At 37.7% G+C, this 27757-nt stretch overlaps 1 protein-coding gene across 1 annotated transcript; it reads right to left on the bottom strand.

The window, feature by feature from the left end:
• LOC109094206 (gastrula zinc finger protein XlCGF8.2DB-like) lies at nucleotides 1–24390 on the bottom strand. Its single transcript, XM_042732060.1, has 3 exons — nucleotides 24254–24390; nucleotides 23618–23844; nucleotides 1–2710 (listed from the first exon to the last, which is right to left on the bottom strand). The coding sequence occupies exons 2-3, from the start codon at nucleotides 23781–23783 to the stop codon at nucleotides 1710–1712; spliced, it is 1167 nt and encodes a 388-aa protein (XP_042587994.1). The 5' UTR covers nucleotides 23784–23844; nucleotides 24254–24390; the 3' UTR covers nucleotides 1–1709.
• Nucleotides 24391–27757: the final 3367 nt, after the last annotated feature.

The raw sequence follows: 27757 nt of genomic DNA, 5'->3' as shown, positions 1-27757 counted from the left end.
TCTTGAAATCGCATATTATGACCCATTTATTTAAACATTCTTGTGAGTTGATATCTTTTTTTTTTTCCTGCTGTCATGTGCAGGGCTTCGTGTATTTAACATTGACAGGTATGAATTACTTTGACAGCAGATGGCCAGAAAGGTAAAAATGACAATCAGTGACAGCTGGAGATTCAGTCAAAAGCATAAGACTTCGGAGGCTAATACACACAGTCACATAATGCTGATGTTGTCAACATTAACAATTTGAGAACAAAGTATAACAATAAAAATGTCCATGGTTTGATGTGATATGAGCAAAGCAATTGTTAGATTTAATCACCAAAGGTTGCGCGATTTATTGTAATGCTTCTTTTCCATAGATGGTCATGACAAAGGTGGCAGACATGTTTTTTGTTCAGATGACATTTTCCAGTTAAATATCTTATTTTAGTCATACTTCCAAAAAATAGTATCTATAATACCAGAGTACAGTGTACATCCACACTGGTGCGGTGACTGATGGCTACACATACTCTGTAGGAGCCATACATTTGAGTTTGATTAGTCTTTCATGATATTTCCTCCTTTTCTTTCTACACTGTTGTGTATGTGCACGTGCATAGTGACGTCATTGGTTACTGTGGGTGTCACCGGGGGTGTGGTGTCTGTATTAATGCATGTGTGCTCACCTGTGTGGAGCGGGTGTTTGGATTATGGCTGCAGGGTGAGCGTGTGAAGAAACTTTGTCGACCGTCGCCATTATCATCTTCTGTTTCTGCACTGTCTGAGGTATCTTTGCATGGCTTATGAAATGCATCAATTCAAGTAAGTGTTGGTTCTTGCTAAGCTTGTGAAATGGAACAATAAAGATGTCATATCATGTGCAATGGTTCAGTGTGACGCGTCTTCAGTGTAAACCCACATGTCTTAGCCTGCTGCGGCTTTGGATTAGTTTTAAATTTTATATGCCGCAATATACTCCTCAAAACATTAGATTCATCTGTGCTGCAGAGCCGTGCTGAAGCACAAACCACATACACATGAAAATTCTGTTGATAACTGCAACTGCAGGTTTCCAACAGAGATGGCGACAATGAGGCAAAACCAACAGACTACTGCTTTAAACATATTAAAATTATCCTGACCAGTCCTCAAGAATTGCACAAAAAAATAGTTAAAATGCCAAATAAATCCAGAAACATTAACTGCATGAAAGTAACAACAAAAAACATAATACAATTACTTCAATTTGTGCATCACATCTAAATCCTCAGTGTAATGTGAGACAGTCAGTTCGCCAAACAATCAATGAATGAAACTTTTTCCACACTGGGGGCAGGGGTGAATGTGCTTTCACCAAGTACAACATGTCCCTGGATCAACATCCTTGTTCCAAATCAACCAATCAGAATCGAGGGATAAGTTTTGAGGTAATATCTGTTTTAGGCTTACAATCAGGGTTAGGCGCTTCTATAGCCTTGTTAATCACCTATCATTTCTCTCTGATTTTAGGAATAAATTATGGGTAAGGTTAGGTTTAGGGGTAGGGATTGGCTAGGTCTATATTTTTGGACAGTAATGCTGATCCAGGAACATGTCTTAATTGGCAAAATCACGGCGACTGGGGGCAGGTGTAAGTGTTTTATGCAGTGTGAACACTCATGTGTGCCTGTTCAAGTTTCCAAACTCGCCAGGTCCTGAAATTATGGGCCAGGTCTGAAAGCACCCTAAGACTTCTCTTTGGTGTGAATTCTCATGTGCCAATTTAGGCTTCCTTTATGAGTGAAACTTTTTCCACACTGTTGGCAGGTGTAAGGCTTCTCTCCAGTGTGAATTCTCATGTGGACTTGGAGATTTCCATGCTGATGGAAACTCTTCCCACACTGAGGGCATATGTAAGGCTTCTCTCCAGTGTGAACAGTCATGTGCCAGTTAAGGCTTCCTTTATTAGTAAAACTTTGTCCACACTGTTTGCAGGTGTAAGGCTTCTCTCCAGTGTGAATTCTTAAGTGGTGGCTGAGGCTCCCTTGATGACTGAAACTTTTTCCACATTGTTCGCAAGTGAAGGGACTCTCTCCATTGTGTATTCTCATGTGGACTTCAAGGTTTCCATGTTGAGAAAAACTTTTTCCACACTGCTGGCAGGTGTAAGGCTTTTCTCTGGTGTGAATTCTCATGTGCCTGTCAAAGCTTCCTTTATGAGTGAAACTTTTTCCACAGTGTTTGCAGGTGTAAGGCTTCTCTCCAGTGTGATTTCTCATGTGGTGGCTAAGGCTTCCTTGATGACTGAAACTTTTTCCACAGTGTTGGCAAGTGAAGGGACTCTCTCCATTGTGTTTTCTCATGTGGACTTTAAGGTTTACACGTTGAGCAAAACTCTCACCACAGTGCTGGCAGGTGTAAGGCTTTTCTTCAGTGTGAATTTTTATATGCCTGTCAAGACTTCCTTTATAAGTAAAACTTTTTCCACAGTGTTGGCAACTGAAAGGGGTCTCCCCAATGTGGACTTTAAGGTTTCCTTGTTGATTGAAACTCTTTCCAAACCGAAAGCAAGTGAAATCACTTCTAGTTGTTCCAGTCTCTTGACCCGTTTTTCGTATGGAAATCTTTTCAGTCTTTGAACACCTGAAAGATTTTTTCCCAGGTGTGAAATCATGCAGATTCTTGTATTGATCTTTCTCTTCAATGTCACTGAGCACTTCTTTCTCTTTTTTCAATGCCATTAGGTCTAAGGTGAAAAAACAGACAAAAGTTATCTGCAGTTTAATGGCACAATACAACAGACATTAAAACATTTAGGTACGTAATCCATCAAAACCAACAACATGTATCCTTTATCCTGTACCAGAAGTGTCCAAACCTGCTCTGGAGGGCCACTGTCCTACTTGTCCCAATAAACCTGCCGGAAATTCTCAACTCAGGCCCTTGAAACACCCTTTCATTCAGACTTTAGCTCAAACCCTAATCAAACACACCTGAACATGCTAATCAAGGTCTTCTGTGTTATTTAAAAGCTAAAGGCAGAAAGCTCTATTTGAAAGCTCAAGTTTGCAGAAAAGGGGACCTTAAGGGCTAGAGTTGAGAAATGCTGCTCTTCACAATATTGATAACTTTCTTTAGGTCATGGCTCAAGAACCTTTAAGCTAGCAATTAAACCCTTTATTAAAAAAAGAACAGTTTGAGCCAGGAGATATAGTTGATTATAGACTTATCTCAATTAAGGATGCTAATAATTAATCACTGATCCATTAATTGACAAAAATAAAAATAAAATTCTGCAAGACATTTAAATGAGACGTTTTGCTTTGGGGAAAGCAAAACTAAATTACCTTTGCGTGTGAGCCCCACATGATGATGAATGTAGATAGAAAAAAAATTTATATTAGTAATTCATTCCTATGACTTAAATTTGTGGCCACGAGCCAAGTTACATTGATCTGTTTCTCTCTTTAAAGGCACAATATGTAAGGTTTTTTTTTTTTTGTAAATAAAAGCAGTCGACTGTGGCATAATAAAAGTTCCGCTGCTTTCGAGCTGTGTGTCACGCTCGTCTCTCATTAACAATTGCTTCAGTGGCCTCGTTTCGCTTCGACGGCTTTCCGCCTCACTCTGCTTCATACTACGATGTTAATAAATTTTTAATACATTAGCGCATCCATGAACATGATTTCTGCCCGAGTCCTGTCGGATTGCATCAGCTGTTGGGACGAAGACAACAACTCCCATGATTCCACCCTTAGTCACGGCATCATCAAACTACGCCTTTGCTTTGTTTGTTTGTTTTGAAAACGCGCCAAAAAAAAAGCAAAAAAAAGCACCATTATACACTGTGCATTCAGTGGTCTCCATGACAGGATAAGAAATTATACAGCCAACAATAACCTCTGTTTTAGCAATGTTTGTCACCCAAGATGGCACAGCAGTCAGGGGCGTAGAATTAGGGGGGGACACCAGGGACGTGTCCCTACCAATATTCAGCGAGTGCCAAACTCTTCCTAGCAATAATTTTGATCAAACAATTAAATATATGTTTTTGTAATTTCAGATGCATCTGAAACATCATAATAGTGATATTACCTAAGAAGTTAAATTAAAGTTTTATGTAGAAAACTGTCCACTTTCAAGGAAGCGCATTTAATACATGAATAATGTAGTAGTTCACCGGAGAAGAAGCGCAGCACCGCGTTTAGAACAACTCACAGTTATTTTACCCAATTCAAGACAGCGATCCAAAACAGTTAATATAGAAGTTCACTTCAGGTATAAACAAAGTTGCATAGATGAGTTTGTAGGTTTGAAGGTGTGTAACAAAACAGAGCAAACGGAAAAAGAAAGCACAATCTATGGCTATTATTAGCTCCCTATATAAAGCATACGGACAGAAAATGTTTATGCGGTAAGATACATTGAAATTTGAGCGTGCGGTTCAATCAGATGAGCATGAAAGTTGTGTTGGTTATTACAGCAGAGTATTCTTTCAGAATTATCCTGGGACCAATTTGATTAATATTAAAATAAAGTGATCCGTGATAAAGACAACCAGCACTCTGATGCTGATGTTGTTGGTTCACAAAATAACAATTGTGTAATTATTGTCTGTTAGACATACTTAAAAATAAAACTTTAGGAGTTATGAATATGTTGGCAAACATAGCTATAGTTGAAGACTTTAGGTGACATGAAACTGTGATCAAAGGTCTATCAAAACAGCGAAAATAATTGGGTGTTTTTTTTTTGGGGGGGGGGGCATTGGGTGTACTTGGGTTTATGTCCCCACCAATGTCAAAAGCAAAGCTACGCCCTTGGCAGCAGTAGTATGTCTTCTGTCCTGTTTGTTTGATTAGTGATTTTTTTTCTTCCTTTTTACACTCTCATCTTACTTTTTTTTTTTTTTTTTTTTTTTTTTTTTTTTTACAAAAAACTATTTACGAAACCTTTTTAAAAGGTAAATTCAACTAGGTTTAGTTTGTTTGTATGTATGATTGGAGGTCGTACAAGAGCTGCAAGGATCCTCATTGGACTTGTCATTTGTAAATGCGACTGGACTTGACGGCCCGTATTTGATCGAGAATGAATCTTTGGGCTCGTCACTTGTGATTCGCTACACTGGATCGGCGACCTGTGTTCATATTTCCTACACGTACTCTGGTCTGCTCTAAATTGCTGTTTTGAGGAGGTGAAATACAGCGTGGTAAGACTTTCTCTATATTCTGGATTCGGGAAGAGTGTGGTCAAGTGGGCCATGGCCTGGAGGTTCCAGGCTGGATTTGTTTGGAATCTGACTACAGGTGTGCATTCACTGTTCAAGTTCATTGATCTGCAGTCCCTGCTTTTCCGTGGATCTGGAGCAATGCTGCATGGAAGTTGGCGAATAGTTTTGTTCATCTTATTCATGCTGTGCCATATTCATAACAAGCTATGATACTGGCAATTACTCGTCTACGCTGTTCGGACAATCAGACTTTGGTATTCGCATACATTTGTCAGAAGGGACAGATAACGGGAGGTATACAGAGCTGGATGGGTAATCGGGCATACCATGCATTTTCCCGGTGGACCGACAAAATGTATTAATTTTTTTTGCCGAGGACCATCATGCAGGGACAGCCAGTGGCCCACTGGTTTGAAATGTTAAAACATTAAAAATCTCACTGTTCAAAAACTTTTGAGTGGTATAGTGTATACAGGAAGTAAATTGGTCTGGGGCCGTCCGGGGTTTGAGCCCCAGCACACTGACTCCGGGGCTCGACATTAATGCTTCTTTAACCCTATGGAGTCGGCTAACGCGGATACGCGCTTTGAGGCAAATTCTCCTGATAAGACCAAAAAGAAATTAAATTACACTTTCAGTTTTGATCGTACTTATAAAAGCAATCAAACAAAGCAGTGAGACTGTACTTCACGTTTTTAAATGTTACTGTTCGCTTCTCGCTGAGAGGAATTAGATGTGGATTACCTCAGAAAGAAGAACGAAGCGCTTGACCCAGCAGAGATCATAAGCATAAGTCTTTTTTATTATTAATCTACTTGTATTAGTTTTCATATAACTTGTACACATTTTACTAGTTAGACTTTTTCCAGACTATTATTCCTGACTAAATGTATAATTCAGGTGAAACATTATGAAGTTTCATTTACATCATCTCAATATTTCACGATGCCAGGATGTTTTTTTTTTTTTTATTATTCTATAACATAGACAGCAATACGATATAAAAGTAATATGAGTTATAATGTTGCTAGCTTAATATCAGTAAGAATGATTAGACAAATCTTTACTGCGATAGGCTATTCTCTGTTCACGAATATAGCCATATATGTTTATAACTATATATATTGTATAGGCCTTCATACAAAGCATGCTTGTGTTTTCAAGAATATAACTAAGCTTCTGTTCATCAGTATCTGCTCTGGTCTAAATATTTTTAATGTGTTATACCCCGTCATTGGTGTTTGCAAGCATCTGAGGTATTAAAAAATAAAAAAGTGTATCAAGTAAGCTGTAAATATCACTGACAATAAATGTGCTATGTGGTACTTGTGTTCTTTTTTTCCTATAAATTACTAATAATATCAGTGACCATCACAATAATGTTAATAATGCAGTTTATTTGCGTAAACAGCATGCTTGCTTTTTTATTTCAGATAAATAATAACCTGTTGCAAAGCGAGCCAATGCAAATAAGCAGCCCACTCAGGAACCTGGAACACAGCTAAGACCAAGCGAGGCACACACTCCCATCTCTTCAAAAAAGTATGTCCTTCAGAGCACAAAAACAATATACATTTTGGAAATGGCAGGTATGTGATGTTCATTTATATATTTCAACATGACACATGAGCCTGCATTTATTTGATCCAAAATACAGAAAGTTGCATTTGCTACAGCAGTAATATTGTGAAATATTTTTACTATTTAAAATAACTGCTTTCTATTTGTATATATTTTAAAATTTAATTTATTCCTGTTATTATTTATAATTGCTTCTTTTTTTTTTATCTTTTTTTATTTCATTTTTTACAATATACACTATACCATTCAAAAGCTGGGAGTCAGTGTGTATATATATATATATATATATATATATATATATATATATATATATATATATATATATATATATATATAAATTTTTATTTAGCACACAAGTGATGATAAATACAATAATCATGTTAGAAACAACACTTCTTTCAATTAATCAAAAAAAAATCTTTAAAATTATTATTAATAATAATAATAATAATAAATGTTTTTTTGAGTAGCGAATCAGAATATTAGAGTAATATTGGAGTAATGATGCTAAAAATTCAGTTTTGAAAGTCAGCTTTGATTGTTCCTAATAAACTGTTTAACTGCACTCTTAAGTGAATCTCAAGTTATTTTGTGGGATTATTAAATATACTCTAAATAAACTAAAAAAATTTTGTAAATTATATATATAAAAATAAATACATTTATTTTGTCCTCACATTCTTTCTTGTAACTCTTCCCTCTCGGTCACACACCTGACTGAAAGGATCATTATGCAGCTCATTATGCGGGCCTTTGTCTTCTCAGGTGTGAATCACAATGATATTCATGATCAGTCACGCCTACTCGCATATGCCCTTTTGAAACAAAAAGTGTCTTAGAAAATTTAAATTAATCTATTTTCTGTGAGTGAGTAAACAAGATGATTTTCACATCATTTTGAAGCAAAAATTCTAGGCTACAAGCTCCAGGTTTGACAGTCTTGTGAACAAATGTTCTCTATGTGTTTTATGACCTTATTTCAGTGACTTTAAAATTGTAGTCTTTTACTAACCACGCATAAACGTTTTCTCAAAAACACAATCATGTACATACATGCTATTTACATATTAGTGTAGCCCAGTTTGTATTGATTACAGTGTTATTATACTTTAGCCATGTATCTATTTATAAGCAACTGAAAAAAGCACAAAAGTCAGGGGATGTCAAAACTTCTCCAGGCCCCCAAAACCCCCAGACCTCAGAGGATTAACGTCAAACAGGTAAGCATGCTGAGGTAAAAAATCAAAATGAAAAGTTTTTATATTTAAAACACAGTTAGTTAGGCAACATCACACGTTTTCACCATTACGACTGTTTAATAGTTCAACAAGCAGTTCAATAAGCAAGTACAATAATATCAGTTCACTTACATTTTAGGCGGAAACACAGCACATCTAACAGCAATCAGACTATTCATTGCTAAATGATTCTGTGTTCTGAACGAATCAGTTAATTCAAAGGTTCAATGGCCCATGCATACACATCAGATGAATCAGCCGTTTGAATGAATCGCTTGAATGAACAACTCAGTGACTCACTCATTAAACGCTCACTACTGGCACCTACTGGTGTTTTAATTTAGTTTAAAAGTATAATTTCCACCATAATTTATTGTTTGTATATTCCAAAAAATATTTAAAACAATCTCATAACTAGTGGTCGACCGATATATCGCCAAGGCCGATATTTGGCAATTTTCTAATATCGGATAATGTTTTCTGCTTGGCCGATATGTTCCAGGTGGGACCTTTGACGGCGCTGAGACCTGCAGCGCCTGAGCACACAGTGCTCACATTCTCCCTCTTGTTTACTGTCGTCATTTACAGTTCTGTGTAATATGGATAGAAGTCTGTCTAATAATCAGATAGAATGGTTAAGCAAAGGAATTAATGTATAAAGAAAATATAACGATTGCTTTTATATTATTAGTAATAGAAAGGTAAAAATTATAATACTTTCTCATTTGCCGTCAGCATTAAGCAAATACGCATTTATATAATTTAAACAAATCTTTGAATGAATAATGAACATTTAATTTCACAAACCTTGCAAACTTAGTCGAATCCAGCTGTGAGATCTTGTGAAGTGTGTATTTTTATCCAGCATAATCACGTGTTCTCTGCGTGATGGTCGGTCCATGTGAATTGAATGCTTTAAACATTAAACTCGTGATTTCAAATTATGCTGCGCTTTATGCTTTATCCACTGTCATATTCATGTTATTTTCACTGTATGCTGTATGTAAAATAAGTGTTACCCTGGCTTTATTTGAAGAATATGATTCCCAATCCACACAAACTTCCCAGAATACTGAGTGTCCTGTTGGTTACAGTGTTTACTTCCTTTTTAATTATATTTTTATTAAATGTTTATTTATTTGTGAAAAATACTTTGTCATCTATAGATGACAATTTTTTACTATTTTTTAATCCATTGTCAAATTATTTAAAATTTCTTAAATATCAATAATAAAAACAATTATATCAGCTTTATATCGGCCCCCCTGCTTTCCAAGATATCGGCATCGGCTGTCAAAAAAACAATATCGTTCGACCACTACTCATAAAAAATGGAAATTTTAGTCCCAGTCCATCCCTGGAGGTACACCTGTGCTTCAATGACTCAAAGTGACATTATGTTACATTATTACTCCTAAAATGGACACGGTGCGTATATGGATAAAGAATACCGATGCTAATGTTTTGGTAATCTCTGAAACCTGGCTTAAAATTTCAATCACAGATAATGCCATTAATATTGAGAGATAATGTTTTTAGACTCGATCACCCAAAAGGGGGGCCGTGTTAGCGATTTATATAAGAAATAGGTTTGCGGCAACTCTGTTGATATCTAAACAATTTGAATTACTGGCAGTCGATGTAGTATTTTCAAACACTTTAGCTCTTACTGTTGTGGGTTGTTATAGACCTCCGTCAGCAAAATTTTTTATCTCTTTTATCTTTAACAGATTCTCTATCCAAGCTGAATTATAAGGAAATACTCCAACCAGGATAGACTTAAAAAGAAGGTCATATGGTATTTTAAAGTGTCCTAATATTTGTGTTGGAGTCCCCTACAACAGGTTTAAATGCATCTAAGATCAGAAAACATTGTAATTTTCTCAAAATATACATTTAATATTAGAGTCATTTGCCAATGATTTTAAAACGATTCGTTCCAAGCAAGTTCGGAGCAAACCCCGCCCTTCCGCAAACCTGCTCTGATTGGTCAGCTGGCCAAGCCTGTTGTGATTGGCACCGAGAGGAGTCCTTGAGCCAGTTAGCCAGCGCTACCATTGACAAAGCACCTTTACATAAAACAGTAATATAGTGCTCCAATCCACTCTATAATAATGACATAAATCACAAAAACATATAATAATGACATAAATCACAAAAACACTTATGCAAGCGAATCGTGCCCACAGCTAAAGTTTAGCTGCTAAACTGTGAACATTTGGTGGATACGTTAGCCGAGTGCTAACGTGACTAACTGATGAAATGTGTCTATTGTAATGTTTGAAGAACGACAGACAAAAGATGCTCGGTCTTAACTTTTAATCTGAACGAAGAAAAGTTGTATCACAGGAGCACCAGCCAAACCAACTAACTAACACTCGCTCATCTCTCCCGCATTAACCCTATAACTGCCGGTGCAGCACAATAAACAGCAATTTCACTACGATTATAAAGTATGTGTGCTACACTACATTCAATTATTAAACGAAGTAATTAGAACAACATCAGTATACAATAATCGACACATTCTTAGGAAATAGTAGGTTCACAGCGAATTATCAGAACTACTTCAGTAAGACAGTAATATTGTGCTTTACCTGAAAACCTAAAGCTGCACTAGGTGTACATCAAATATTAGCACAAAAACCTTTTTGGAGCACTCAATTGAAAATGTACACAATGTATCAATCGTACTTACAGGTTATGGTTCGGAGAGCTTGTTAGTCCAAATTACGAAGATTAGAAGCCAAAGAAGATAAAAGCCAAGATTAGAGAATCAGTCCTTGGTAAAATGACATGCACACAACAAAAGGTTTGAATTGTATTTCTGTGGTATCCTTGAACACAGCGTCTTCTTAAACATCATGTAAACACACTAACTAGCGGAAGTGTATGTGGGCAGGTCAGACTCTGTTTGTATTTTGCGGGATTACACAAAGGTGTTACCTAGTGATGTATACCGGTAACAGGCAAAAGATTAGAAAATATGACGACTGGTTAAGGTGATTCAGAACCGACTCTCTCTTTTGAGAGAAAATATCTTTATCAAACACTTATTTGATTAACAACAGTTTTCATTTAAGGATAGCTACATTATAAACTGCAAAAAATATTTTTTTCAAAAACCCATATGACCTGCTCTTTTAAAAAAAAAAAGAAGCCAGATAAATCATCACTTCTCTATTTAATTTTTACTAATGCACCTTATACATATTCATATTGCGGTTGTCTGTCATCCATTCATTAATCAAACTGTGTTTTGCGTTCAGTTAATCCACAGATTACTTAAATTTTTTTTTTTTAATATGATTTTAACGTGACTGATACTACCTCTGAGTCTAAATAAACCAATATCCTGGAGTAATTCATTTACTCAATCAGTACACTGAACTAAACTGAACTGCTGTGAAGAGAGAACTGAAGATGAACACGAGCAGAGCAGCTTGTGTGTTGTACTAACTTTTCTATATGGACTCGGAGGGCTGTGCAGCCTGCACACTGTGACTCCGTGTTGTTTCAAGCACATCATTCTGCACACGGGATGTGCATAAGTACTCTGTGCCGCTCTGTATTGGCGCCTTTAGTATTATAATACTTTTCTGCACAATCAAAGATTATTAATAGTCTTTCTTGTTCTGTCCTATTTATCATACGTTGCTGCCTTTATTACTGTGCTATACATTTAAAGGAAACTCTTTTATATTTCTATATAAATGTATTTACTTGTTTTTTCATGAATGTATTTTACAACAATACAAAGAGCAATGTGTAACATTTTACCAGATTTTAGACTTCTTCACTTTTATTTGTAAATGAAGTATTTCACTAGATTTTATTAAATTATTGTGCACCTGTGATTTTTCTAGAGTATCTTTTGCTGCTGAATTATCCACTAACCTAGTTTATAATAGTATTTTTGTCATAGATTATGATTATATATTTTTTCATTTGTTATTTTTCATTAAAATAAGTTGTCTATATGTAGTAGATTGTGTTTAACGCACAAAAGAGTGACGATCAGGTCGACACAGAGAAGTATAGAAATTCTACACTGATTTAAAAAAAAAAAAAAAAAAAACCTGTGTTGGTATCGGATTGGATCAGTATTGGCAGGTACTCAGAATTTTTGGTATCGGATCAGATCGGTTCTGAAAAAATGGTTTCATTGCATCCCTAGTTAGAAGTGCAAAATGACCCAAGACCAAACCTTGGATAATTATAAGGCAGAGTATGTCTCAGTTTAGTGAGCAAGGTTTTGTTCAGGACCTTGCTCAGTTTGACTGGGAGAAGATTTCATTGATTCCAGAGATTGAGTATGCCTGGAATTATTTTTATGAGGGTCTCATCACTATCATAGCTAAACGTGCCTTTTAAAACATGTTGTGTAAAGGGTCGAGATAACCCCTGGTTCTCTACTACATTTTCGAATTTGCTTCATAAGCGTGACGTCTCTGGGGCTAGAGCAAGGGATTCCGATCTTTAATCCAGTTGGCTTTGTTTTAGACAATTATGTAACACACTGGTTTTCAACCTGTGGGCCGCGGCCAATTACTATTAAAATAAATAATAATATTGTTAATATTTGTAAAAATGTCTAAGTCATAACATAATAACATCATATCATGTATATAATTAAATAAGCCCAAGTTATTTTCTGTTCATTGCCAGTTCATTCTAGGGCTGTGCGATAGAAATCGTCATAAAATCACGATTTGAGCGTGTGCGATGTCTAAATCGCTTTATAGCACGATTTTCCGCGGCCCTGACCTCCCGCAGTATGCCATCCGATCTAATCAGAATGCAACGCGCCTAGCGCGAGAACAGAACAGACTGGGCATGTGCCTACATAATTTCAGGTTCACACATTGTCTGTGATGCGCCTTTTTTCCGAGCACTTGTTAACGGATCAGAGTGTTCACACTGCACGCGGTAAAAGGCTAGAAATAAAAATGTGCGAAAATAATTCATATCTAGCACATGAGAATAGAGAGAGTTGTGAGTGCACAGGACGCAGTTTGAGCGAGAGAAGACATGTTTTAAGTGCGCGCACTCTCTCCGGAGGAGAGCAGCGTGTATCTGAGCAAGCGCGTCTGGTTTTGTGACAGAGCAAAGAAAATCTGCGTGCGTGCGGACAGATTGGCGCTCGCGCATTAATTTAATGTGGTTTCGCGTTACATTAATGCGCTCTCGCTGCTGCTTCTGCACCGCATACACATACTGTATACGCACTGCTGACGGTGTGAACCTGTATATAATGTATAACAAATCTATTTCAACACCTGAGGCACCGCTACAATTAATGAGCTCTATGAACAATGTATAGCAAAAAAGTCCCTGGACACAAGATTTATTTTTTTATATTTTTTTTGCCATAAGTCTAGAAATTTTGTTACACCTTTACTATAGTGATTATTTTGACTTATGTCTGTTCTAGAGATGTTACAACTTTTTGATAAAGGTCTAATTTGTTTTCTTTTGGAAATATGTTTCAAATTCATCCTGAATGCATTTATGACTGTAAAGCATGTCTGTGTGTGTCAAAATTGTGATTAAAATCGAAATCTCAAAATTGATCAAAGAAATCGCGATAGTGTTTTTTTTTTTTTTGTCCATATCGCACAGCCCTAGTTCATTCAACAAATACAGTTAACAATCTAGCTTCTGAGTACTAAGTTATTAACCCAACAATAGCGGGTCAGTTAATTTTTTTGCAGTGGGCCCTGCAAACATATGTGTTTGGTTGTGTGGGCCACGAGTTGAAAAAGTTGGGAACCACTGATGTAACAGATGTACAATAATGACAAGAAAAGCCAAAGACATCTAATCTAAACAAACCTAAGAAATTCTGGACTTATTGGCTATTTCAGGTGCAAAAAAGCCTGTATGACTTCCGTTGTACATAATGTACAATACCATAAAAATAAAGAAGAGATGCTGAACTGTTTTTATAAACATTTTGTTGCTGTATGATTGTCGCTCAAGGTACCTAAAACTATATATATATGAATAATGATATGGAAAACAGAGGAAGACATTTAACAGCTCTTAAGTTTAGTTTTAAACCGCTTTCTACTTGTCAGATACAAAAAAAAAGCTCTCAAACTACTAGATGTAAACAAGTCAGCTGGTCCTGACAAATTAGAACCACTTTTTTTTTTTAATTAGCTGCAGATTACATTGCTGCCCCTTTGACATATATTTATAATCTTTCACTGAGTCTAAATGAATTCCCAAATATATACAAGTCTGCCTTTGTTGTCGCACTGTTAAAAAGAGGAGATCCATCCAATATGAATAACTATGGGCCGATTTCTAAATTTTGCATTTTGTCTAAAGTTTTTGAATCTCTTATTAGTGAGCAGTTGATTTCATATCTTACGGAACATGATATTTTATCACATAATCAGTCTGGTTTCAGGAAACAACACAGCACAACCACAGCTGCGACTAGGGTCATAATCAATATCACTGAGGTGCTTGAACAGGGTTTCTGCAGGATTTTTAAGCTCAAATTTAAGACCTTTTTAAGACTTGCACAAATAAAATTAATACCATAGGCAAATGTTAGTCCGATTGAATTGAAAATTGGTATGCAGTGTCTTTGTCCAAAGGGGCACAAGTATCTATGAGGATATTCACGTATCTCAAAAAACATGGCCGCCATTGGCCAAAAAATTTTAAGCACCTATTTGACAGGGTTAACGGCGGTCGATCGGAATGAAACTCAGTGGACATGTTCGACTCATGGCCCTTAAGGTCTGTAAGAATTTTGAAAGAAATCGGCCACTAGTTGGCGCTAACGAGTTTTTTGGCTCAGTAATCACGTGGTGTTACACAGATTCACACAATATGTATATCTTTTGATAGATCTCCTCATAATGCACAACTTTGCCTCAAGAACTATTGCTGTCAATCAAATCGTTCATTAATTATTCACAAATATGTTAAAAACCTGCTGTTCCGAACTAGTCCTAGGTCTTTCACCCAATCAGAACCAAACTACTGCAGTAATATTCTCTGGACTCTCTAGATCAATAATTATCAAAAAAAATTTTAAATTTGTCCTTCGGTTACTTGTAACAGTGTCATTTATTAAAGGGGTGTGGCCAAATATACCCAAAAGCCTATTAAACCTAAACGAAAACTAAAAACTTTACGAAACTTGGAGAAAAAATATCTCAGATGTCTCTTAGGAAGCATATACAGTTTCATGGTGATCGGACCATAGGTGGCGCTATAACAGTAAAAAGGGACTCAAAAACACAACATTTCAATAGAAAATGACCTGAAATTGTGGAACATGTTCATATATTCACACAAATACTGGATCTTCATATCATATGATCCCATTTTGAACAACTTTGCCTCTGGGACTAATGCTGTCAATCAAATTGTTCATTAAATATTCACAAATGAATTAAAAACCTACTTTTGCTAACTTGTCCTAGGTTTTTTTGCTTAATCTTAATCAAACCACTGCAGTAATATTCTCTGGACTCTCTAGATCAATAATTATAAAAAAAAAAAAAAAAAATGTTGAATTTTGTCCTTTGGTTGGCTATAACAGGTTAATTTTTAAAAGGGGTGTGGCTACAATACCCAAAAGCCTATAAAACCTAAACGAAAACTCAAAATTTTATGAAGCTTTGTGAAAACATTTCTGAGATGACTCTTAACAATTTTGCAAAGTTTCATAGAGATCGGACCACAGGTGGCGCTATAACAGTTAAAAAGGCCGCAAAAACACAAGGTTTATATGGTAAATGGCCTCAAATAGGTTGAAAATGCTCATGTATTCACACAAACACTATATCTTCAGATCATATGATAGATCTCCTCATTCTGAACAACTTTGACTCAGGGACCAATGCCGTCAATAAAAATGTTAATTAAATATTCACAATTAAAAAAAACTACTTTTTTAAACTAGTCCAAGAGTTTTGGCTGAAGATCAATAAAACCACTGCAGTACAATTCTCTAGACTCTCTAGGTCAATAATTATCAAAAATTGTTGAACATTTGCATTTGGACAACTATAAACCGGTCCTTTTATAATATTTTCTTTACATAGGGTACCCAAAGACTTATTATTACAAAAAGAAAGCTCACAAAGTCTCAAAACTGTGTAAAATAATGCATATTTCATTCAAAACAAGAATGCAAAATTTAAAAGAGATTGGGCAAAAAACAAAACACTTTAATAGTTATAAAGGTTAAACACAGTGATGTATGAGAAATTGCAATTTATAACCACTAGATGGCAGCGGAAGACCACTAATGGGCTCATTCAACTAACTTAAACAGTACCATAAGGTTTTATGGATTCATGCTTAAACATTTTAAAACCACTGTTATGATATTTTAAATCTCATTGAGTCAAAGTTTTCCATTTTTTTCATACAGACATAACAGTTTTTACAATTTTGCCAGTTTATAATTACAGTGAAACCTGAAAATGCCATATACATTCTTAAAAAGAGTAGACTTGCAATAAGTTTTGTGTCACCTATCCCTTAATTCAGTTATCTATATCTGCAATAAAATATGTGTGCATGTATGTCTGTGTGTGTGAATATGCTTACAGAGTATTAATATACTAGTTGAATCATTTAATTTCAGTGTGTGTGTCTGTCTGTGAGCCTATTCTCCATTTTGGATGTGTTTAACTGTCATCCACATATCCAGGATGGCCAAGACCACCTCAGAGGCCTCAATGTGCTTGAACCCCGGTAATCGCTGCTTGCAGCTATATATATTTTTTTTGGTCTTATAGCGCCCCCAAGTGGCAAAGGAGCGCATTTTTTTTTCTTTGACCAAAGATTGAGCTTATACACATGTGTACCAAGTTTGGTGACGATATCTCATTTCGTTCACAAGTTATAGCCTTTTGTGTAAAATTGGTCCTTGACTTTCGAACGTTTTGGGGCCCCATTGCGACAGTGAGTTGAAATTTCGACTTTTTTTTGATAATTATTGATATTCAGTTTCCAGAGAATATTTCTGCAGTGGTTTGATTCCAATCAGGCAAAAAACCTAGGACTAGTTCGCAAAAGTAGGTTTTGGATATAACTCAATTTTGCGGAAAAACCGTGCGTCGTAGAGAAAAAAAGTTGAGTGTAAACTTTTGTTCGCACTGACCCAAGGATAGCAAGGATGTAAAGTTTTTGAGTCTACAACAAATGGTCTACGAGCTATGGCCAAAATCGTCAACATTTTTTTGTTTTTTGCGCTGTAGCGCCCCCGTTAGGCCAATTGTGACGAAACTTTGTCAACCTCTCCCCAAATTGTGCTCTACGATCTGGCCAAGTTTCAAGTCTCTAGGTGTTACGGTTTGGTCTGCACAATCAGTTTTATGGCGGAAAAATTATAATAATAAAAATCTTAAATACAAGAGGGTTTCAGCACTGCGTGCTTGAACCCCTAATTAATAATTTTCAACCAGTTTTATGGCCATTTTTACCTCGAAGCCATTTTTTTTCTAAAAGTGTGCACCATCTTTTGAGTCAAATTCTTGCATTTGGGCTTTTACCAAGCTAATAAAAACAGTATCAACAAAATTGATCTTTGCAATGCAGAGGAAACACAGAATCTGCATTAGAAGTGTCATTCAGATGCATTTACACATTAATGCAGCTCTGAGGGACATGAAATACTTTAACTTTTAATACAGAAATAATGTTTAGATATTTTTTAGACATAAAACATTGAAAACTGATGTTTGAAATGATTTCAAAAATGAAAAGGTACCTTAAATGTGAAATAAAAACTGCCAGTAGGTGGCAGCAAGTCACTGTTAAGTGAGTCATTGCGTTTGAACTAAATCATTTAAATGGGTGATTCATTCAGAAATGAAACACCGTTGTGTTTCTCAGAGATGCAAAACAGCGCTGTGGCTGTGTTTGTAATGATTTTTGATGAAGAAATAGACCAAAGACAGAAAATACGTTGTCTAAAACGTAAGTCTCTTAATATATACTTCTTGTTCATTGAACTGTTATATTAAATCAATATCACATTTGTAATCATGCTGACTTTTGAAGAAAAAAACGTCACTCTTCGTGTGATATTAACTGTATGAAATGACATGCAGTGAAAGAACGCACTTTAAATGCGCACGCGCACTAGTCTAACCTGCTAGACTTCATCACGTAATGTATGCACGTTCTCTGTAGGTGTTTTGTTTGCTTTTTGCAATATACTGGATGATATCAAATCTCACATAGTTAAAACAACAGTTACGATATTATTGCAGGATTCGCAGACCATACATATCACACACCCCTATACTGTTTAGATTTTGCTAATGCATTGTCTTCTTATCGATCCACCAGTTCACAATTAAAGCTCTGTGTGTTTGCAGGGTAAAAAAAAAATGGGTCGATTTTCGCATTGGTCTGAACTCTGAACAAAACAACAGTTGTATTGAAAATGCTAATTCATTATGACAGCAGGTGGAGCGTTTGGTAGAAATATAACTGTTTCCCCACTAACAGCTGTACACACAGCACCGGACTTTGAACGTGCAGCGCTCATGTTTATTTAATGAAATCAAAACGTTAGCCTTTTGAAGTTTAAGTGTCACATTTAGCCATATCGCAATTCTGGTCTTTCCGTCCCCAAATTTAAGACCTCTTGAAATCATAATTAAGAATTTCCTGTACAATTTAAGACTTTTTAAGGCCTTAAATTTGATACTTTTAAATTTAAGACTTTTTTTAAGACCCGCAGAAACCCTGTTGATAAAGGTCAATTTTGAGTATCACTTTTTATCGATCTGTCCAAGGCTTTCGATACCACTGATTTCAGTTTATTAAAAACTAGATTGAAACAAATTGGAATGTCAAATGAGACAACCTCTTGGATTGAAAGCTACTTAGTGGGCAGAACACAATGTATATGTGACGAGTGGGGCGGGGCCGAGAGCCATGGGAACGAAGCGAGGCCGGTGCAGTGATTGGGAAATGAGCGACACCTGCTCCACTCACCGGTCTCGAGTCCCACGGAGGAGATCGAAGGATATAAAAGAGGAGCGACGACAGTGAAGGACGAGAGAGGACCAGGCCTGGGTTTTATTTTGGGTTTGGTTTTGGTTTGTGCGCGGCAGTCGCCCGTGAGGGGCTGTCATGCTATTTTATGTTTATTTGGTTATTAAAGTTTTATTTGAGTGTTCGCCGGTTCCCGCCTCCTTCTTCCCATGAATATGAAGTTTTATATTGTTACACTGGTGCTGAAACCCGGGAGGAAGGAGGGACGCGCTGCCGGAGATCCCTTGCCGCTGGGGTGAATCCGCGGTGCCATGGAGCAGGGCATAGCAGTCTGGCGCCATGGACGCTCGAGGTGGTGGGCTGGAGTGAGTTGCCGGGGACGGACGAACTCGCTGCCGGCTGCCCCCGATGTGGAGGGGCAGCTGCCATCCGTGAGGGAGTGGAGTTGTCGGCGTCGTTCGCCAGGGGGCCGGAGCCTGCTGCCATCCACCAAGAATGGGGAGGAGCAGGGATCGGGGGACTCCTGCCGGCTGCCGCTGTCCACCTGGTGACAGAGGAGTGTCGTGCCGTCCACCGAGGGCCATCCAGTGCCACCGCCAGGCACCGTGGAGGCGTTCACACAGCTGGTGGAGGGCCGAGTGGTAGCGTGTCTGGGAACCGGAATTAATTTTTTTTCTCCTCTCTCCCCTCTCGTCGCTCCTCATCCTTCCATCTCCTTTTCTGTCGCCTCGTCTGTCCTTACCCCCAGGTTCCCGCAGGTCACCGTGAGCGGTCCCCCCCGGAGGGAGGGGGGGGGAGTAGAGCGCAGTCTCTGGAGTACCCCCCGGCCTGCAAGGGGCAATGGGGGTATGTGACGAGTGGGGCGGGGCCGAGAGCCATGTGAACGGAGCGAGGCCGGTGGAGTGATTGGGTATTGAGCGATACCTGCTCCACTCACCGGTCTCGAGTCCCACGGAGGAGATTGGAAGGATATAAAAGAGGAGCGACGACAGTGAAGGACGAGAGAGGACCAGGCCTGGGCTTTATTTTGTGGTTTGGTTTTTGTTTGTGTGCGGCAGTCGCCCGTGAGGGGCTGTCGCACTATTTTATGTTTATTTAGTTATTAAAGTTTTATTTGAATGTTCGCCGGTTCCTGCCTCCTCCTTCCCGTGATTGTGAAGTTTTATATTGTTACAGTATGCAAATGGAAGGCCATTCATCTGCACCATTGCAGATTATGAGGGGTGTTCCTCAGGGGTCTGTTTTGGGCCGTCTGCTTTTTATTATTTATATTAATAATCTTGATTTTAATATTGGTCATGTTAATTTAAATTTTTATGCTGATGACACTGTGTAGTGCATCTAAATTACACCAAGCTGTGTCCTTACTCCAGAGTGCTTTTGATGTTGTGCAACAAAGGCTTTGTGGCCTAATACTGACTTTGAATGGGACTCAAACTAAAGCTATATCATTTTCAAGATCAAAGAAACAAGTGGCAAACCAACTATCACTCAAAACCTCACAGGGAACTATAATTGATGTAGTGACAGAATATAAATATCTCTGTTTTATGCTTGATGACACCTTATCTTTTAAACCTCATATTAATCAGCTATGGACAAAACTAAAGCTAAAGCTTGGGTTCTATTACAAAAATAAACCCTGCTTTTCATTCGAGGCAAGAAGAAGATTGGTTTTTGCCATATTTATGCCAGTCCTTGATTATGGAGACATTCTGTATAAATCTGCATCTACCAAACTTTTAGGTTCTCTGGACTCTCTCTGCTCTCAGGTTTATATTAAATTGTATTGTTAGTACCCATCATTGTGATTTGTATAATAGATTTGGTTGGACATCATTATAAACATGCAGACGTAATCACTGGTACCTGTTTATTTATAAATCCATCTTGGGTTTACTGCCTCCATATCATTGTTCCCTCACCCAGCCTAAAGCTCTTGGAGCTTATTCTCAGCGCTCACAGGACTTGTACATTCTCTCAGTTACATATGTGCAAACTGAAAATGGAAAACAAGCTTTTCAGTTTGCAGCCCCAAATGATTGGAACTTTTTACAACACAACTTGAAGTTGCAGACCTTCGTGTCAATTAACACTTTAAAATTCTTGATTAATGAGCTGTTAAAAGTAGAATTAATTTGTAAATGTTTTTAATTGTTGTCAACACATGGTTTTGTGTTCTTCTTATGAAATGTAGTGCTGCATCTTGGCCAGGTCACTTCAGTAAAAGAGGTTTTTTTTTTTTTTTTTTTTTATAAAGGACAAATAAAAATAAAATGAACATTTCTGTTGTTTAAATTAAAATGATCCCAAACATAACTATGGTGTGCTTGCTTTATCAAATGTTAATTATTGTATAGATTCTTCTTGTATTGATTACAATCATACCAGCCTTTTTATTAGACTAAAAAACTTTTCACTGATGTAAAAAAGTTGGCCCCCATCTTCACACAGATCTTCAACAGATCACTGGAGCTGTGCGAAGTCCCTTCATGCTTCAAACGCTCCACCATCATCCCCATCAAAAAAAATTCTAAATGACTACAGGCCTGTGGCTCTAACGTCTGTGGTCATGAAGTCATTTGAAAAACTGGTGCTGGCCCACCTGAAGGACATTACTGGACCCTTACTGGATCCTCTTCAGTTTGCCTACAGAGCAAACAGGTCTGTGGACGATGCAGTAAACATTGGACTGCATTATGTTCTGCAACATCTAGACAGATCGACTTATGTGAGGATCCTGTATGTGGACTTCAGCTCAGCCTTTAACACGATCATCCCAAATCTCCTCCTGCCCAAACTAACTCAGCTCTCCGTGCCCACCTCCGTCTGTCAGTGGATCAACAGCTTTCTGACAGACAGGCAGCAGCTAGTGAGGCTGGGAAAATACACATCCAGCACCCGTACAATCAGCACCGGAGCTCCACAGGGCTGCGTTCTCTCTCCACTGCTCTTCTCCCTGTACACTAACGATTGCACATCTAAGGACCCCTCTGTCAAGCTCCTGAAGTTTGCAGATGACACCACACTCATCGGCCTCATTCAGGACGGTGACGAGTCTGCTTACAGACAGGAGGTTAAAGAGCTGGCTGTCTGGTGCAGTCTCAACAACCTGGAGCTGAACACTCTCAAAACAGTGGTGATGATAGTGGACTCCAGGAGAAACCCCCCTGCACTCCCCCCACTCACCATCATGAACAGCACTGTGACTGCAGTGGAGTCATTCAGGTTCCTGGACACCACCATCTCTCAGGACCTGAAGTGGGACATTCACATTGACTCCATTGTGAAAAAGGCCCAGCAGAGGTTGTACTTCCTTCGCCAGGTGAGGAAATTCAACCTACCACAAGAACTGCTGAAACAATTCTACTCAGCAGTCATTGAATCCGTTCCTCTGCACTTCAGTAACTGTCTGGTTCAGCTCAGCTTCTAAATCTGACCTCAGAAGACTACAGAGGGTAGTCCGGACTGCTGAGCAAATCATCGGTACAACCCTCCCTTCTATTCAAGAACTGTATTCATCCAGAGTGAGCAAAAGGGCTGGCAAAGTCACTCTGGACCCCTCACATCCAGCACACTCCCTGTTTGAACTGTTCCCATCTGGTCGACGCTACAGAGCTCTGAGCACCAGAACGACCAGACACAGGAACAGTTTCTTCCCCCAAGCAATCCATCTAATGAACACTTGATAATAACTGTGAAACACACAACACTATTTATACACACATACACTTATTTATCTAACACACATACTTAGTGTACACTTCAAATTTGCACATAATATACCTGTTCATACAAAACTGCCTATTGTTATATACCTGCACATACAATTGTCAATTTGTATATTGTTATTCTTTACTTGTTCTTTTTTTAATTAATTTTTTTTTTTAGTTTTTTTCTGTCGCTGTCATTCTGTTGCACTGCGGAATCTTCTGTCACGAAAACAAATTCCCCATATGTGTAAACATACCTGGCAATAAAGCTCATTCTGATTCTGAAAGCTCATTCTAAATGATGGTTAAGTAATGTTAACTATAACAAGAGTGTTGCTTTCCCAAATGTCAGCGCAATCGCAAATTAATAGTTTGACACCCCTGATTTAATGTGTGACTCGTCATGATAACGAATGACCAACATGACGGAAGGATCTTCTCAGGTTCACATGAAGACCGCCAGCATTAGTATTTGTCTGGTCATGTGATCTCAATGTCTGTCCACATGCGTCAACCCACTCCATGCCAAATAAAACCACTTTATTGACGACGCTCATATGACATTCTTCAGAAATATATTTTTATCTTCGCCCCACTGGTTTGCACTCTATCTGCCATGTGCCTTGCGCTGCTTTATTTAACTCTAGTTTTATTTTTTTACATGCCCTTATTTGTATAGTTGTATGTTATATTTAATCTATATCTATCTTTATTTTAAGGCTCTACTGTTAGTGTTATCTGTATGCACCATGGGTCTGAGAGTAACGCAATTTCAATTCTCTGTATGTACTGTACACGTGGAAGAATTGACAATAAGCAGACTTGACTTGAAATATCACTCATTTCTGTAGAGCAAGACGTTTAAGGATCAAATGAGTGAGTTCAGCTTTGAGAATGAAACTGACCTGTTTGTTCCTCAGTATCTTTCAGACTGAATACTTCTTCAATCCTAATGCCTTCACTCTCCTCTTTAATAAACACCATCTTTGTTTGTTCCTCAGTATCTTCTTGTTTCACACTGAATGCTTCTTCAATCTTCATGTCTTCACTCTCCTCTTTAATAAATGCCATCTTTATAACACTGTCACATGGATCTCATTCACTTCAGCAGGAGTTTTTTGGACACTCAGTTCTGTTTAAGATGAGAGTAACAGAAAGAGAAATAAACCCAAACCAAATCTCTGGGTGCGTCTCAATCAGCTCTAGCTCAGAAGACTAAAACTAAAACTAGCTTTACAACATTAATACAATTACACACCTTCTAATGAAAGTTCACATTTAGGTAGTTATTATTCACATTTGTTATCTAATGATTTGCTGATCACATTTAATAGACTGCACTTCAATGAAAACATTTTCTCTCGGTTTAAGTTTTCATTAAACACATTTGTGTCGAATTATACGGTTTTGACCAGCACGTGACGTCAGTGATTCAGTTTACTCGGAGTTTAAAAAGCTCAGTAAATAATAATTAATTCTGTATCGCTCGTAAAACTTTAAAGTTGAACAGTTTCTACAGGTTAAATGCTTTAAACACAAACCTTTCTTCAGTCGAATCACAGCAGATGCAGGAGCGCGGCGCATCCTCATGACGTCACATCACCACACCAAAATAAAAGTCCCACTCACACACTGCTGTCTAATGCATAGAAATCTACGTAGAACATGATATAATAAAAGAGTCGACAGAAATTTAGAGTATAATGTATTGTTGAAAAACATAATGTACGTGGTCCAATTATGTGCTGAAAATATTAGGAAACTACTAGAGTGTTAGATTTTGTCCGACAAACAGTTTAGGTGAAGAAACTATTTCAATCAGGTATAAATTTGATTAAAATGCAAATGTGACTAATGTGATAAAAAAAAAAAAACGAGTGTATGACTTTATAGAATGCATTCTTGTGTCAGTATTGAAATGCAAAGAACAAGAACAACAAGTTTTTCTCATTTAAAAAATGTGGACATATTAAGTTTGAGTCTAAAAAATACCTGAAAATGTATAAAATGTCTAAAAACGTACGATTGATGAGATTTGTTTTCATTATATCTTCATAATCTTTCAAGAATTATTGACATTATTTGGGTCACTTTTTCAAGATTGAAGCCACAAACTGATTGATGATAAATGATAATAATTATAGCCATAAGCCATAGAAAACCACTTATGTTTAAGGGTTGAAACTCTTATAAGTTTCTCTACACTCTCAAACATCATATGTTTTATATTTTGTATTACACTTCAAATGTCTTGTGTCTTATACAGTAGTTTTAGTTACATACTACAAAACAAGGTCTCACTTTATAGTATAAGTATGCTTGTAGTTGAAAAAGAAAAGAAAGGAAGACATTTTAAGTACAATGCACTTGTTCAAATACAAAATGTTCCCTTAATAGTGATTCTGAAGCAGGAAAGCTAGAAACACACAAGGCAGCTCAGTACACATCATGACACATAAAACCATTATTCAGTTATATTTCAGCATAAACATACATTCTGTTCGCCGTGTGTTTATTAATCTATCAATGTTGCAGAGAGACCTACCGTAGTATTTATTGTAATCGGGGGCGAATTAACCCACAGATTTCAAGGGGCTGAAGCCCAGGGGCCTACACTTGGAAAGGGGCCCACTGGCTGCAGGGAAATTATATTTTTCCAATAATTATTTATATGGTTTTCAGCAGTGACAACAGCATTCTGTAAACAAGCTCACACACACATTTTCAGCGACGCCCTGGTTGTAGTAGCCTATATAGGGAATGGCTCAGTTTAGGTGCCCCCCACACAGTTTTTATAGTTGGTATGTTCCACGTGTTCCATCGATATACTGTATGCCCAATGTACAATGCATTCGCTAGTAAAGAAGCCCAGCACAAGAGTGTCTTTATGTTAATGTAGAGATTATCAAGAAATGTGATCACTAAACTTTAAGTGGCTATGATTGAATTAATTTAATGCGAGCACGGCATGTATCAAAATAAAAATGCAGTTAGCAATCACCAAAATGCTGTAGCCCAGGGGTCTCTGGTTGTAATCAGTAATCTTAAATAATTTATTTCATTTCAACAAACCCAGTTATTGTAGATGTTACCACATGAAGAACAATTTCTAATTTGAACTGATTAAACATTTTTTTTTTCAGTGTAAGGTACACATTTTGAGTCAAATTATCCAAACAGTAGCCTATTTTCAAGTACTTCTTTTGTTTTGTATTTGAAAGTTTGTGGTCAGGATCATGTCATCTGCAATACATTCCAGTTGGAGCCTTATCTTATGATTGCCATCGTAACGGTGATAACATCAACTGGTAAGTTAACCAAAGTAAGCTAGTTAAAAGTTTTTGGGGGGGTGGGGGAGGGGTTAATCTTTGTCCATTCCCTGGGAATCAACCCCATTATTTCAGCAATATAGCACTTTGCTCCACTGTTTGATCTGTTTGATCAGGAGAACCATCGGAAGTTCCAGCTGTGGACTACTGGTTCTGAGCAAGTGAGAGAGAGTGGGACTCAGCCCATGTCCACCTCCAGCGTGCAGTATGAAGACACAAGGCCTTTGCGGATGCCCGGCACGCCTCCAATCCAGTTTACCATTCTGGGGACAAGGTATGGCTTTCCATCCAGGATCTGCGTCTCCTTCTGCCGAGCAGGAAGCTGAGTCCCCGCTACATTGGTCCATTCATGGTCGAGAATCAGATCAACGAGGTCACCTACAAGTTACAACTACCACCCAGGTACCGAATTCACCCTACCTTCCATGTGTCACTCCTAAAACCCTTCTCTCCCTCCACTCCAGACACATGGGAACCAGAAGAACCCCCTCTATCAGATATACTAGACCAGCCCTCCGTATATCAGGTCAAGGACATCCTGGACTTGCGGCGACAGGATGGCTGGCTCGAATACCTGGTTGACTGGGAAGAGTATGGACCAGAGGCCCCTGGAGGAGGGGCTATCAGGTATTCTCCAGTTCTCACCAGCCACTCTAACTTTGCAAAAACCTGTTCAATTAACCTCATCATCTCACTAACCCTTTGTTTTCCCTTGATTTGTGACAAGCACATTCAAACAGAGAATTGAAATTGTATTACTCTCAGACCCTTGGTGCATACAGATAACACTGACAGTAGAACATAAAAATTACAGATTAAATCTAAAATACAATTAAGGATATGTTTAAAAAAAAGATTAAATAAAGCAACACATGGCAGATAGAGTGCAAACAAGTGAAGTAAACAAATGGTGCGGATGTAAAGATTGTAGTGCATAAAGAGCTTATTCATTCTGATTTAAAGTGACAAAAAGCTCAGAGAGCAGTACTTTATTTAAACTGTCCGAAGAGGTAGTTAATTGAGGTCAGTTCAATGCTGAATGAGGTAGTGTGCAGACCAATGCTGCACAAAGTGACTGGTGCAGGTATCATAGTAATGAGACTGCTCTAATTAGAGTTACAAATGATTAGTGCTATTGGAACTTAGTGCTGTGTTCGACACTATTGACCATAACATTCTTTTGCATAGACTAGAAAACTTTTTTGGCATTAGCATGGTTTAAAACGTACTTATAAGACCACCATCAATTCGTAGCAGTGAATGTAGAGGTATCATATCGATCACAACTGCAACATGGAGTACCTCAAGGCTCAGTACTAGGGCCGTTACTCTTCACGCTTTACATGTCACCCTTGGGAGATATCATCAGGAAACATGGTGTTAGCTTTCACTGTTATGCTTATGATACTCAGCTCTATATTTCTTCGCGGCCCGGCGAAACATACAAATTTGAAAAACTAATGGAATGCATAATCGATTTAAAAAACTGGATGACGAGTAATTTCTTACTGCTAAATTCTGAAAAAACAGAGGTGTTAATTATAGGGCCTAAAAACTCTGCATGTAATAACCTAGAACGCTGTCTAAGACTTGATGGCTGCTCTGTCAATTCTTCGTCATCAGTTAGGAACCTAGGTGTGCTATTTGATAGCAATCTTTCCTTAGAAAGCCCACGTTTCTAGCATTTGTAAAACTGCATTTTTCCATCTCAAAAAT

Source organism: Cyprinus carpio, chromosome B10 (assembly GCF_018340385.1).
Source record: "Cyprinus carpio isolate SPL01 chromosome B10, ASM1834038v1, whole genome shotgun sequence".
Classification (NCBI taxonomy): domain Eukaryota; kingdom Metazoa; phylum Chordata; class Actinopteri; order Cypriniformes; family Cyprinidae; genus Cyprinus; species Cyprinus carpio.
This window is presented reverse-complemented; position numbering and strand designations above follow the sequence as displayed.